Source organism: Engystomops pustulosus, chromosome 5 (genome assembly GCF_040894005.1).
Source record: "Engystomops pustulosus chromosome 5, aEngPut4.maternal, whole genome shotgun sequence".
Taxonomy (NCBI): Eukaryota; Metazoa; Chordata; class Amphibia; order Anura; family Leptodactylidae; genus Engystomops; species Engystomops pustulosus.
In genome coordinates, this window is record NC_092415.1 from 166,586,671 (window position 1) to 166,600,421 (window position 13,751).

General features: G+C 40.1%; 1 protein-coding gene across 8 annotated transcripts in view; it reads left to right on the plus strand.

Moving 5' to 3' along the window:
• CPVL (carboxypeptidase vitellogenic like) overlaps window positions 1-13,751 on the plus strand; it is a 63,765-nt gene that overhangs the window by 32,798 nt on the left and 17,216 nt on the right. For all 8 annotated transcript variants that reach the window (XM_072153711.1, XM_072153707.1, XM_072153709.1 and 5 more), the window contains exons 11-12: window positions 2,154-2,327; window positions 12,233-12,415. In XM_072153711.1, coding sequence (XP_072009812.1) covers window positions 2,154-2,327; window positions 12,233-12,415 — 357 coding nt within the window. The remainder of the gene's footprint in view (window positions 1-2,153; window positions 2,328-12,232; window positions 12,416-13,751) is intronic.

Sequence of the window (13,751 nt, forward strand, 5' to 3'; positions counted from 1 at the left end):
ATTAGCCTAAGGCGTTCCGGTTTACATCACTTGAGCGCCTCGGCATATAATTTACTCCCCCCTCACTTCTTCAGTTCCTGATGTCACCATCTTTGCAATCTCAACAGGTGGGAGCAGACGGGACTGGAAGAATGAGGGGAATAAATTCTAAGCCAAGGTGCTCTGGTGACTTAAACCAGGCTAATTCGCATAATTTTTAAAACTCTTTCTTGGTGAAAGAATGTCTTTCCGGATTGTAATAAAATAAGTTCCTACTAGAAGAATTTGTAAGGAGCATGTGAGTAGGACTAGTCTACTAGATCGTCAATCTGGTGATGGATCTCCTTTAACAGCGTGAAGCATGACCTGTAGTGGACCTCAAACAATACAGATTACTGTATATTTTAAAGGGACACTCCAGCCAAAACTTTTTCTAGTGTGCTACTTTATAGTATGGTAATGAATGTGTCTAAGCTGGTTCTTTTCTTGCTTTTTATCATGTTGGAATAGTTGTTTAGTAGCCATATGAATAGGTTGAATCTGTCCTCAGTGACACACGTACTGTACTTGCTTCTATGGAGATCTATGTGCCAGCCTTGATCTTCCTTTTATGATGGTATTTACCACAATTGTGTGACAATCTAACTACTTAATAGTGCTTAAAAATGTAGAGAACATCCCAGAACCTTCTCTGCAAGTGTTGGGTGCACTGTCACTGACCTGTAATTCAATGCTGAAGCATTATGGGGATAAGAGCAAGGCTGAACTAAAGGAAAGGTCGGAAATCTACAGTTCCTTTTTTCCGCAGCGGAGAAGAGGCTGCAATACAAATATAGTATGTAAAAAAAACCCTTAAAATAGATAATTTCATAGGTTAACTAATTTATAGAGTATGGAAAGAATCGGAGCATGTTACAGGCTCATGGGAAGGATTTTATACAGAACTTACTTTCAGCCTTTTTGTTCAAAAACGTCTGTAGGCTTTCTAAAGGAGGTGTTGGAAACGTTGTTGGGGGGTGCACAAGGTGCAGTACAGGAGCTGATCATTCGGAAGGTTTGGAAACTGACTTCTGACCAGAATGGTCTTAAACTCAATGTGACAAGTGTTCCCAATACCCGTTGAGGACATTAACCACATGTTCTGGTACACAACCAGCATAATAATCTGCTGCAGCATGTTCTAGAGCAGGGGTGAACAACTTTTGGCCCATAGAGTCCAAGGTTTTGTGTGTAGCATGAGAATGTACTTTAAGACCTTCTGAACATGATGTGTATTTATGATCAGATTGTCTGACCAGATTTTTCATGTGGATAATCTGCGGCAAAATACAGATAGTGGATGGGATTTATCCAAACCCCATCTATACGCCCATCACTACCATGCCCCTGTTTGTTTACGAAGACAGGCGATCCCATCCATTCACTGCTGCTCTCCTTTTAATGTGTAGCACCCGTGGGGAAGTAGTCAGGACGGGAATGCTGAAGGAGGCAATTATTACTTATATTGTTGTTTTGTGTTTTTTAATTTTGTCCAAGACCGGTCGACCCTTTTTAAACCAGGGTTAACTTGGAAATGTCATAATGCACAGTAGTAATTATAAAGTATCACAGCGCAATTCTCCAACCTGCTGCAGGCGGATTATAACCTTCCATGGAGGTTGTAGATTCCATTGAATGTGCAGCAGAAAGAAAATCCCCAGTAATGACCCATTTACACAGGGCTGCACATTCTTGATTATTGTCCCTTGCAGACTTGTCCAGCCCTGGAACAATGAATGGTAAAATACTATTTAGTCAATGCCTGACATATTCAGACATCCGGATTTGGCACCAACACATCTGACTGGGATATTCTGTCGTCCATAACGCAAAATGTATGAGAACTAGAAATAAATATGGCCGTCTGCTTGTCCGATCAATGTGAAGTAGAAACATTGGCTTTCCTAGAAATTAAGCAATTATGGCTCGTTGTTACACTGTTCAGCAAGTATATGTTTTTCAGCCAATGGTTTGTTAACTCCAAGGTTCAGTTCACACCTGTGATCCAACCATTGATTCTATTAGGTATTTTATCTTTCTTTTTTAATTTTTAGGTTATTTGCATGTACACATTCCCTTCTACCAAGTCATTGTTAACACCCTGCCACGTTTTATGTTCCATTTGTTCTCTGCAGGAGCCAGAAGACCAGGAGTACTTTGGCCCTTTCTTGGCACTTGCAGAAGTGAGGAAGGCTATCCATGTGGGCAACCTGACATTTCATGATGGATCTGAAGTTGAAAAACATTTGCTTTCAGATGTGATGAAGACCATAAAGCCATGGTTGGCCGTGCTAATGGATAATTACAGGGTAAGTGTCCTGCAGCCTCAGATCCCATTCCTCACACTTGCCATCAGGAGAAGCCACTGTGGCTTCAAGGTTACTGGGTTTAACAGCCTTTAAAAAGAGATGAAAGCAAAATGCTCCCTTCTCCCCATGTAACACAACAGGAAGAGGGTTCTGCAATATTAGGAGTTCACATAATGATTCATGGCATTGTAGCTTACAGCTTTAAAATGAGGTGGAAAATTTCATTTGGATTGGTCATCAGTGTATCAATCTCATTATATGACCTCCCCAATACAGCTTTGTACTTTCACAGCTGGAAACCCTGCTCTGTGGTTTACTACTGATTTGTTTTTTCACATTTTCTAATATTTGCCATTTTTATCACAAGGTCCTTGCATATTTAAAGTCATAAATGACTTATAGGTGATGCTTTTCTAGGACCACCACCAATCTTAAAATAGGGAGTCAAGGACCCATTTTCAGCGGCAGCTATAAATGGAGAGGCAACAAAGCATTCATTTTATTTGCGGGGGTTTTCAAAATGGCAAGATAAGCATTCACAGCTGTTTTTGGAACAGCCATATAAATGGACAGAGCTGTTCACGTACAGTCAGCTCTTTATTCACAGCAGGATGAGGATCTCTATCCCATTTTTACAATGTAAATCAATTGCTGTTATTTTATTGACAAAAAAATAAATAAACTAAAACGTAGCTAAAAACGTAAGGCAGGGATTTGAGTGGAAAAAAAAAAATTGGACTACCTGCACACATAATCTAGCAGTCTGTGGAAACTGAACCAAATGTTGGTCCGATCCCACAGACTGCACACATTGCACAGGATGGGGAGTCCTTTCATCATACAAAAATATGAAGCATTGACTTCCTCCATATCTGTATGATGCAAGGACTCCCCTCCGCTGCAGTCTTTGAGATCTGACCAACATATGGTTCTATTTACAAGGGGCTGCACACTTTTGTGAGATGGAAATTGAATCTCTTAATATTTTAGCAAATTTCTAGAACCATTTCTGTTTATACTAATCGTTTAAAGAAATATCTACTATATGTGTTATTTATCATATCTGGTGCACGCAGGAGGCAGGGATACCATCATTTCAGGAGGCTCCAGCAGCTGCACACGGAAAATTCTACAACAAGTCATGCGACCAAGTGTGGGGGGGACAGGAACCAGCCCGCTCTGCCACTGGACACAGGCCCCCAATCACACCCCTCCACACCCACTTGGTGTATAGTTAGTGTAATGGGGTAAATAGTCGCAATACCTGGCTGTGTGCCAGAGATTGTGACTATATCAGAGCTTATATGCCCCTTTTCTCAGACATACCCCTTTCTTCTAACTTTGTTCCTACCACAGTGACTACAATATGAACATCATGCGATGTGTCATGAATGTTACTAGCTCTGTTGGTGTTTTTGTGTCAAGCACCAAACCATTGATCCATTTGTTCTTCCACTGCTAATGAATTTCACTGTTATATTATTGAATCGGTCAAATCTTTGACCATTTTTGGTTACGTACTATGTACTACCGACTTATGGTTATTGGTCTCTCCTTTGTTCTAACTAAATGACTGCACAATTTTTACAGTTAGACCAAAATGGCACATTTGGCTCCCAGCATTTTGTTTAGAAAATAATTATTTAGTAGTAGTTTTTATTCTATGGTACAAGCCTACTAAATAGATCTTGAATAAACAACACCTCTTGACACAAGGTGCCCCTGTTGATGACAAGCGCTTAGATGAGTTCATGACATGCAAGCTCCATTCTGATGCAGTCAGTGTGCCTCAGGACAGAAGCCTTTGTGGAGATTACCTCGCCAGGAAATGATGGCCATAAAGCTGTAGAAACCGTCATTTTCTCATCTGCAAATCATTAAGTCCCAACTAATTGCATCCTTGTTAAGCTGCTTCGCAGTTTTGAGTTTTTTTTTTTTAGCAGTTTCTGAAAAATATACAAGACAATTCCCTAAAGGTTTCCAAATACTGGCACCTACAATTTTTTAAATATTTGTTAGCATTTTATGAAAAAAAAAATACTTTTAGCCCAAATGGGAAATAATAAGTATAAAAAATTGGTCACAAGCATAAAATATGATACTTGTCCATTGAAATAATTGATACGTAAAATGTATTGCCTTCAACTTAGTTTTGTTTTATAAATGGTAGCATGAGGGTGGACAATATTCAATATATAAAACAATTTTCTTTGGTTTTTTTAACCTTTAATTTTCTAGATATTCATTCATACCTCTTGGGGTAACTTAGGGTAAGATGTTAGCATGTATGTGTTTTATATGCATCACATGCATAATAACTTGTATATATGCATAACTAAAACATATCTCCTTCTGCCCCATATAGTATACAGCACCATCCTGTGGGGTCCCTTTTTGATCAGTGCCCTTTTCAGTTTGATGTATCAACTAATGTAGCTAATTATTTTTTTTCCCCCATGTCGGCAGAAGCGTCCACTTACCTTTGTGTGAACTATTGCCCCTGGGCAGTGCTAAAACAAAATAGGCCTTAGTTGGCCACACTTTTCTAGAAAGTGATATTAAGGGGCCATTTGTTACCTTTGTTTGAAAGAAATAGTAAAAACAGGTTTGAGGTTTTTGCATTGAGTAAACCATAGCCGTGCTTAATGACTTTTATTCAAATATAGTGTCAAAATTATGCCTTTTTTAGTTTTTATTTAAATTTTTTTTTTTTTTTCATAATGAAACAGTGGGTTGTATTGAACTATATAATCTGGTCATATTATAATATGCTTTGTTAAGTGATTAGTGCAGAATATAATAATAATTTGATACTATAAAGGATTGAGATTTGTCTTTCTGTCCTTTTAAACATAGGTACTCCAAAGTTTTTCTATAAAGGCTTTAGTTACTGATCGGTCAGTCATGTGACCCCCAAACACTTTTCTGTTTTGTAGACCAGCATAGTTATATATAATAAGATATAGAAATTTGTCCAATAAAATATTTTTGTGGATGCTCATGGGACTATATCTGATAAAAGTCTAAAGGGAAATCGGGCAGGTTTTTAAAGTTTGGGTCTATTATTACATTTTAGTTTTCAATATTAATTACATTAGAAAAAGGCTATTCCAGGATGTAGTATTGACCTGTCCTTTAGAATAGGTTATCAATATCAAGTAGGTGTCTGATGTCTGCACCCTACACCAATAAGAAGAGACTGCAGCATATATAGTATAGTGGTCATGCTTGGTATTGCAGTTTACATGCATTCTCAGGAATGGCACCGGATACAAAGGGACCTTATAATAAAGAAGTCCTGGAGTCTCCCCTTAAACTTCAGTAGTTTTTACTCGGAATGACAACCTAAATATACTGTGAAATGTCTGTTCTGAACACTATTCTGTTCACTTCCTAGCAGTCATCTGTTTATCGTCATAGGCTGGATGACTATGAACGAGAACACCTCTAGTACAAGATCCAAAATTCACAGTAGGTGATGTCCCTAGACGTGTTTGGGAGAGTTTTATACACCTCTCCAGACTGTTCTTAGCAGCAGCCCCAGGGAATAGATGTTGTTGGCAGCAACATCCAATGCACAAGAGTCATTCCACTTCCTATTCACAGCCTGGTGCCGGTATATTACCAACATTATAGATGGCTATATACTATATTAAATGATCATGTTTACACTAAGTTTGCTAATACTTGGACCTACAGTATATAGCAGTAATAAATGTATTCCCTTTAGTCAATATACTCCTTGTCCCACACAAGGATCCTGTGAGGCCTACAGGTCTGGCTAACAGATGTGGAATGAGATCTGTAAAAGATAAGGGAGGCCCTAAACTCCATATTTACAGAAGAAAAATGTCTCCTATGCCGTCTCCAAATTATCTTGGGAACTGGATACTGGATTACATGCAGTACACATATTCCAGATGTATTTGCATAGGTTTAAGACATATATTTTTTTTCCTCCGTGAGAGATTCGTCTATTGTAAATTGCCTTGATGAGCTTAGGATTTAAAGGGATTCTGTCACCAGATTTTACTACATTAGACTACTAGGCCTCTCAGGGAGGGTATGGAATGTTTCTTTTAAAAAGTCCCTCTTATATGAAATCTTGTTCTCCTCCAAAGTCTTGTAAAAATCAGAAGATGCCTGAGATGAATCAAGTTTAGAGGCAGTAGGGGGAAGCGTCACTCCAGATGCCCCTATCTTCAGTTCTGTAGTAAATTGTAACATGCTTTAGTTATTGTTAAAGATGAGTACCTCTCATTTTAGGCCCATAATAATAATTTCTTTATATAGCGCGCACACAGATTACGCAGGGCTACACAAAGTTTACCTACCAGTATGTTTTTGAGTGTTGGAGTAAACCAGTAGACCTGGAGGAAGGCCATGCAGACACGGAGAGAACATACAAACTCTTTGCAGATGCTGACCCTGGGACTTGAACCCAGGTCCCCAGCGCTGCAAGGCTGTAATGCTAACCACTAAGCCTCCATGCTTTTGTGAGCTACAGAACTGGAGATGGAAGCAGTTAAAGAAACGTGAGTTGCATATAAAGATCCAGTTTCTCCACATTTCCAACTATGTCTTTCATTGCTTGTCGCTCAGATTCTTCAGCTCACACAACCACAAGCCTGGTGCGACCTGAAAGCTGATTCTTCTCTTTTAATATGACCCCTATACTTGACTTCCCTCATACAAAACATACCTCGTTCTTTCCTCGTTTTCACATGACTTTGGAGGAGAATTTTTTTTTTAAAGGGCAACCCTATCAAGAAGAGTGAATTTTAAAGAGGATATATTAAAGGAAATCTACAATTCGTTTTTTTTTATGCATTGTGGACCAAACATAACTTGAGAATTTTGTAGTTTCACTGATGCATAAACATATCTTGTTTTAATCCCTGAACTGAGTGGTTTGCGCAAAAACAATTATAAAATTCAGGACCTTGGGAAAGCTGGGTGCTGTTCATAAACACATTACTTCCATGTACACTGCCCGAACTGTCCAGAGAGGACTAATCAACCTGAGCTGGATGACTCGCATACAACAGCTGGGGGCGGTGCAGCGATTGATTACTTCTGCCTGTCAGGGACAAACAGTGATTATGTATTCTTAGTAGGACAAGGCTGGAGCAGTGCATAATTTGATGGAGATAATAGAGGAGAGCGCCAGGGTAGCCACAAGAGCTACAAAGCCATTATAATTTTATCATTGTTTTTTTCAGCAAAACCACTCAGTTCAGGTATTAAACAAGACATGTTTCTGCTACAGAAGTCTGGAGGGATGTTTGGTTTATAATGCTTAAAAGCAAATGGTAGATTTCCTTTATGGGTACTAAACGGGGACCTCCCCTCCATATTTTGTTTGAATGCCTTCTTTTTCTGTGGCGGAAGGGTTGGTTAAAGGGGTTCAATAGAAGTTCTACCCTATGTTTAGGTCTCCCAACTAAAATAGAAAGGTCTGCAATATGAGATTGCAAGTAATTGCAGCTCCGGTACCATTAACATGGAAAGGAAAAAAAAGTTGGAAAGGAACCTTAAGAGGCACTGCAGTTCTGTGTAGTGGATGAACTGTGATTCTGGCACTGGAGGCGGCTCAAATGGATGATCAACTGGGTTTCCGATTGTACTATAGATATTTTCCAACTTTTCCAAGTTCTTTTTGAGAACGTGTCATGCAAATTAACCCACCGAAAATAAATACTTCATTAAAAACTATGATTAAGAAGCATTGACGTTATCCCTAATGTTTTTTTTAATGGCTTTAATGTTAAAAAATAAGGTTGTAATCTTAAATGCAATTCAGCTGATGTGATTCCACTGACACTACAGTCATGGCCAAAAGTTTTGAGAATGATACAAATGTTAATTTTTACAAAGTCCTACTGCATCAGGTTTTATAATGGCAATGTGCATATACTCCTGAATGTTATAAAGAGTGATCAGCATTAATAGCAATAAATTGCAAAGTCAATATTTGCCTAGAAAATTTACTTTTTCCCCCAAAACACATTTCAACTTAATTGCAGGCCTGCCTTAAAAGGAGCAGCTAACATTGTTTTAGTGATTGCTCCAGTAACACAGGTGTGGGTGATGAGGACAGGGCTGGAGATCAATATGTCATGATTAAGTAAGAATTACACCACTGGACACTTTAAAAGGAGGCTGGTGCTTGGCATCATTGTTTCTCTTCTGTTAACCATGGTTATCTCTAAAGAAACACGTGCAGTCATCTTTGCACTGCACAAAACTTGCCTAACAGAGTGTCGCAGCTAGAAAGATTGCACCTCAGTCAACAATCTATCGCTTCATCAAGGAATTCAAGGAGAGGGTTTCCATTGTTGCCAAAAAGGCTCCAGGGCGCCCAAGAAGGACCAGCAAGCACCAGGACCGTCTCTTAAAAGTGTTTCAGCTTTGGGATCGGGCTACCAGCAGTGCAGAGCATGCACAGGAATGGCAGCAGGCAGGTGTGAATGCATCTGCACGCACTGTGAGGCGGAGACTCTTGGAGCAAGGCCTTTTCTCTGGTGGTATCACTCCCCTTGTCTTCTCCGAACAAGCTGTTTTCCAGATCTTCAAAACAATCGAAAAGGGGATTCATCAGTCTTGTCTCATGCCAACTGTAAAGCATCCTGTAACCATTCATGTGTGGGGCGGATTCTCAGCCAAGGGAATTGGCTCTCCCCCAGTCTTGCCTAAAAACACATCCATGAATAAAGAATGGTACCAGAATGTCCTCCCAAGAGCAACTTCTCCCAACCGTCCAAGAGCGGTTTGGTGATCAACAATGCCTTTTCCAGCATGATGGAGCACCTTGCCATAAAGCAAAGATGATAACTAAATGGCTCAGGGAACAAAACCTAGAGATTTTGGGTCCATGGTCTGGAAACTCCCCAAATCCCATTGAGAACTTGTGGTCAATCATCAAGGACAAACAAAAGCCAACAAATTGTGACAAAATGCAAGTATTGATTGTGCAACAATGGACGGCTATCAGTCAGGATTTGGTCCAGAAGTTGATTGAGAGCTGCCAGGGAGAATTGCAGAGGTCCTGAAGAAGAAGGGCCAACACTGCAAATACTGACTTTCTGCATCAACTCATTCTGACTGTCAATAAAAGCTTTTGTTACTCATAATATGATTGCACTTGTTTTTATCACATACAGAAATACATCTGACAAATAAAAACCAGAGGGCAACAGATCATGTGAAAATATAATATTTGTGTCATTCTCCAAACTTATGGCCATGACTGTATGTGAGTCCAATGAAGCTCTGCATATTCATAGGTTACTTTCATTGCACTGCCTCCTTGTTTCTGATTGACAGGTCTCACTGCTACTGAGCAATGTGGAACATTGAGAGAGAGCTCTGTTACATCATTGGCTGCTTCATGTCATGTGACCAGGGTGATGTCATCTAAGGTTCTGTTACATATGTACAGTCTACCTCATGTATGAATGTGATCATGCCATGATACTGCCATGTGATCAGATACATACATGGGGTAGACATTGCAAATGTAACTGGGCAACAGGCCTTAGATGACATCAGCCTGGTCACATGACATGCTGGGAAAGGCATGGGACATGGGGAGGTGTAGATGGGAGCGCCCGGCTGAGCAGGACTTGCCTTTCTCTGATACCAGGTAATATATGATAAAGTTGATTTATGTGGACGTGAGGGAAACAATTTTTAGCTCAAAGAAGGATGTTAGTCAGTTAAAGGAAATCTACCACTAAAGTAAAATTAAACTACACTTACTCACCTATAGTCCTCTTCTCCTCAATGCTCACTGGTCGTCTTTAATTTTGATCAGCCGGGATTGCTGAAAAAATAAAAGTTCTAATAAGCAGCGAAGAGCAGGCGGATCCAAAGTCTGGCACTCCTACTGTTAATTATTCATGCTTCTTGTGTGATTCCCTTTCCCACTCGAGAGGCGTGAATGATACCAGCTGACATCATGCAAGAGGCCTCCCCTGCTCCAGGCTGCTTTTTATAACTTTTTTTTTTTTCCTGCAATCCTGGCGTATCAAAATTAATGGAGACCATAACCGGGATTGAGGAGGACTTTAGGTGAGTATCTGTAGTGTAATTGGGCTCTATGGGGATATGTCACTAGCTGTATTTGTGAAAATGTGGTGATGGTTTCCCTTTTAAAGGTCACCAACATAGTAACTTTCTAAAAATGGAGGCCAGCTATGCACGCTGTTGACATTTTTGAGGCCCTATGTCGTACGCCAAGCTGGACCGATACTTTTAAAATTCATCACTCTAGCACAATATCTGTACGAGAGCGCATATACAACATGTGACTCTACCGGAAGTGCAACAAAGAGGACATCTGGTGTTACATCTGAGATTATAATATCAATTACATTTGGCGTGTCTGGAGGATTCCACTGAATGCTCCCTACTCCTGCTATGAATTCTTTTTTGGAATCTGAACTAGTGATGCAACTCTTGCATTCAGATCTAGTCCACACAATGACTACAAGCTCTACTACACTCTATGGAGAAGTATGGAAGCAATTACACTCATTACACTCCATTGTTCGGAGTCGTATCCCATCTGTAGTGTCTGTGAGACATGACGTGCCATGTTCGTAGACCTGTACTGTAAAAGCCAAGCAACACAAAAAGCACATTGTTAATTTCACAGCAAAATGAAGGTCTTCTTGATGCCAACTTATTAAAATGTACTCTTCATCCTCTATGGACCCACAAATCCTTATGAGCCGTTAATTTTAAAGTTGAATAGGAATGGGTTTACACTATTGGTTTTGCTAAATTTACTTCCGTAAAGTTAAACATTTTATAACCCACAGCTCTAGGAAGCACTGGATACATATTGAGTAATGCTCTATCAAGCTGATAAATACTACATTAGTAAAGGAAGAATATGAATCTGTATACTTGGTAGAATATATGTTGCTGAGGCCTCTTGTGTGTCACCGTGAGCTCCTCGCACTGGAGAAGAGAGCAGTGGGTGTATACGTGGGGCTGTGCAAACCATGCCCATGTGTATGTGGACCTAATATCTTTTTGTTGCCTGTGTCATCTGTCAAGACTTGGAGAATTTCGTGACTCTCATACTTTATATGCAATGCATTTTTAAGTTACTGGCAGTCCCCGGGTTACATACAAGATAGAGTCTGTAGGTTTGTTCTTAAGTTGAATTTGTATGTTAGTCGGAACTGTATATTTTATCATTATAATCCCAGACAGAACTTTCTTGGTCTCTCTGACAATTGGATTTTAAAAATGTTGGGTTGTCATAAGAATCAATATTAACACTAAAGCTTCATTACAGATGCCTGTGCTAACTGTTACAGCTGATCATTGTAGCATAGGGCTAAAGTACAATAAATTACCAATATCCAGAGGTCCGTTTGTAACTAGGGGTCGTATGTAAATCGAGTGTTCTTAAGTAGGGGACCGTCTGTACTTTTTTTTAGACAATGCAGCAGTGGGAAAAAAAAATATAACGGCTTAGGTATCTACTTATAAACCTAATCTCCTAACCTATAAAGGAGTCATGGTGGAATTTGTAGGAGAAGTGTGAAAACCCTTTCCACAAGTTCCTTTTCAAGGTTTCATGTACACAGACAGACCTATAACAGCTCCATACATTGTTTTCCGTGCTACAGATGAACCAAATACAATACATTGTGCCTTTTCATTGCAAAATGACTTATGCCTCAGGCAGACGATTGGATGCTATGCCTGGGCTGCGGCCTGAATTGCCACCGGGCAATACTGTCATTCAAATGGATGGCGTATTGGTCACTAAAGTGAATGTGGCTCATACTGAAACGGTACAGTTAGCACATAGCTGTATTAAAACATTAAACATTTTATATGTGTGTGTGTGTTCTTATGCCTTTTTATTTCCTTTTTGTCATCAGGTCCTCATGTACAGTGGTCAGCTTGATGTCATAGTGGCTGCTCCTCTTACTGAACGATTCCTGCAGACTGTAAAATGGTCAAGACTAGACGAATATAAGAAGGCTGAGAGATCAGTCTGGAAGATCAGGCCAACAGACACTGAAGTGGCCGGTTATGTCCGTGTGGCTGGAGAGTTTGCCCAGGTAAGTGTTTATTAGGATGGATTTGACTTAAAGGGTGTATTCATTGGCTGCAAGGGCCCAAGGCCTATCTCTGGTTTGGAGAAGCATTTTATAGAGAAATGCACTGTTTTGAATTTTATTAAAAGTTTGGGGCTGCAAGTGTGACAAGGGGCTTCCATTTTGCGGAGAATCTGCACTCTCAATGAGGTCGTGACCGGTGGCCACAGGTAATTTATATGCCGTTGGCGATTTTTGCCAGCAGCATTTAAACCATGAGCCGTGTGCATTGAAACTGTACTCGGGCCCGAAGCGCTAACCCCCATGATCCCTGATGGCACTGATAGTGGGTGTTACAGATTGGGGATCTGGCTTCAGTACCGCACATCACTGCACAGATCACTTCTAGATTTGTCTTTTGAGAGATTTGTCTTTTGGGCGACATTGATAGGAGGTTGAAGTGATGTAGGCAGGATTAGCAGCACTCTGGATGCTAAGGATATACATTACTGCTGAAAAACTTTGGGGTCACCCAGACAATTTTTGTGTTTTCCATTAAAACTGGTACTTTTTATTCTTAAAATGAGCTGCGAAATGAATAGAAATAGTTCAGACATTGACAAGGTTTGAGGGTTTTTTTTTTTTTTTTTAAATCATTTTCAAACTTTTCTTTCATCAGTGGATGCTCCCTTTGTTGTAGTTACAGCATTGCTGACCTTTGGCCTTTTAGCTATTAATTTTCTGAGGTAATCTGGAGAAATTTCCCTGCATGCTTCCAGAATCCCCTATCATGAATTGGATCGGCTTGATCCGCTCTTTTTGCAAACCATATGGTCAAGCTGCTCCCACAACAGCTCAATGGGGTAGAGATCTGGTGACTGGTCGGTTGCTCCATTACACATAGATACCAGCCGCCTGCTTCTTTCCTAAATAGTTAATGCATAATTTGGAGGTGTTTTTGGTCATTGTCCTGTTGTTGGAGGAAATTGGCTGCAATCAAGCGCTGTCCGCAGGGTATGACATGGCATTGCAAAATGGAGCGATAGCCTTCCTTATTCAGAATCCCTTTGACCTTGTAGAAACCTTCCACTTTATCAGCACCAAAGCAACCCCAGACCATCACATGACCCCCACCATGCTTGACATATGACATCAGGCATCTTCCAGCATATTTTTAGTTGTTTTGTGTCTCGCAAATGTTCTTGTGTGTGTGATCCGAACACCTCAAACTTAGATTTGTATGTCCATAACACTTTTTCCCAGTCTTCCTCTGGATAGAAAGTCAGTAACATCTTTCCAAAATGCCTGTATGGGGGGGAGGGGACACGTCCAGCTCATATGCCAAAAATCCTCTCCCAAC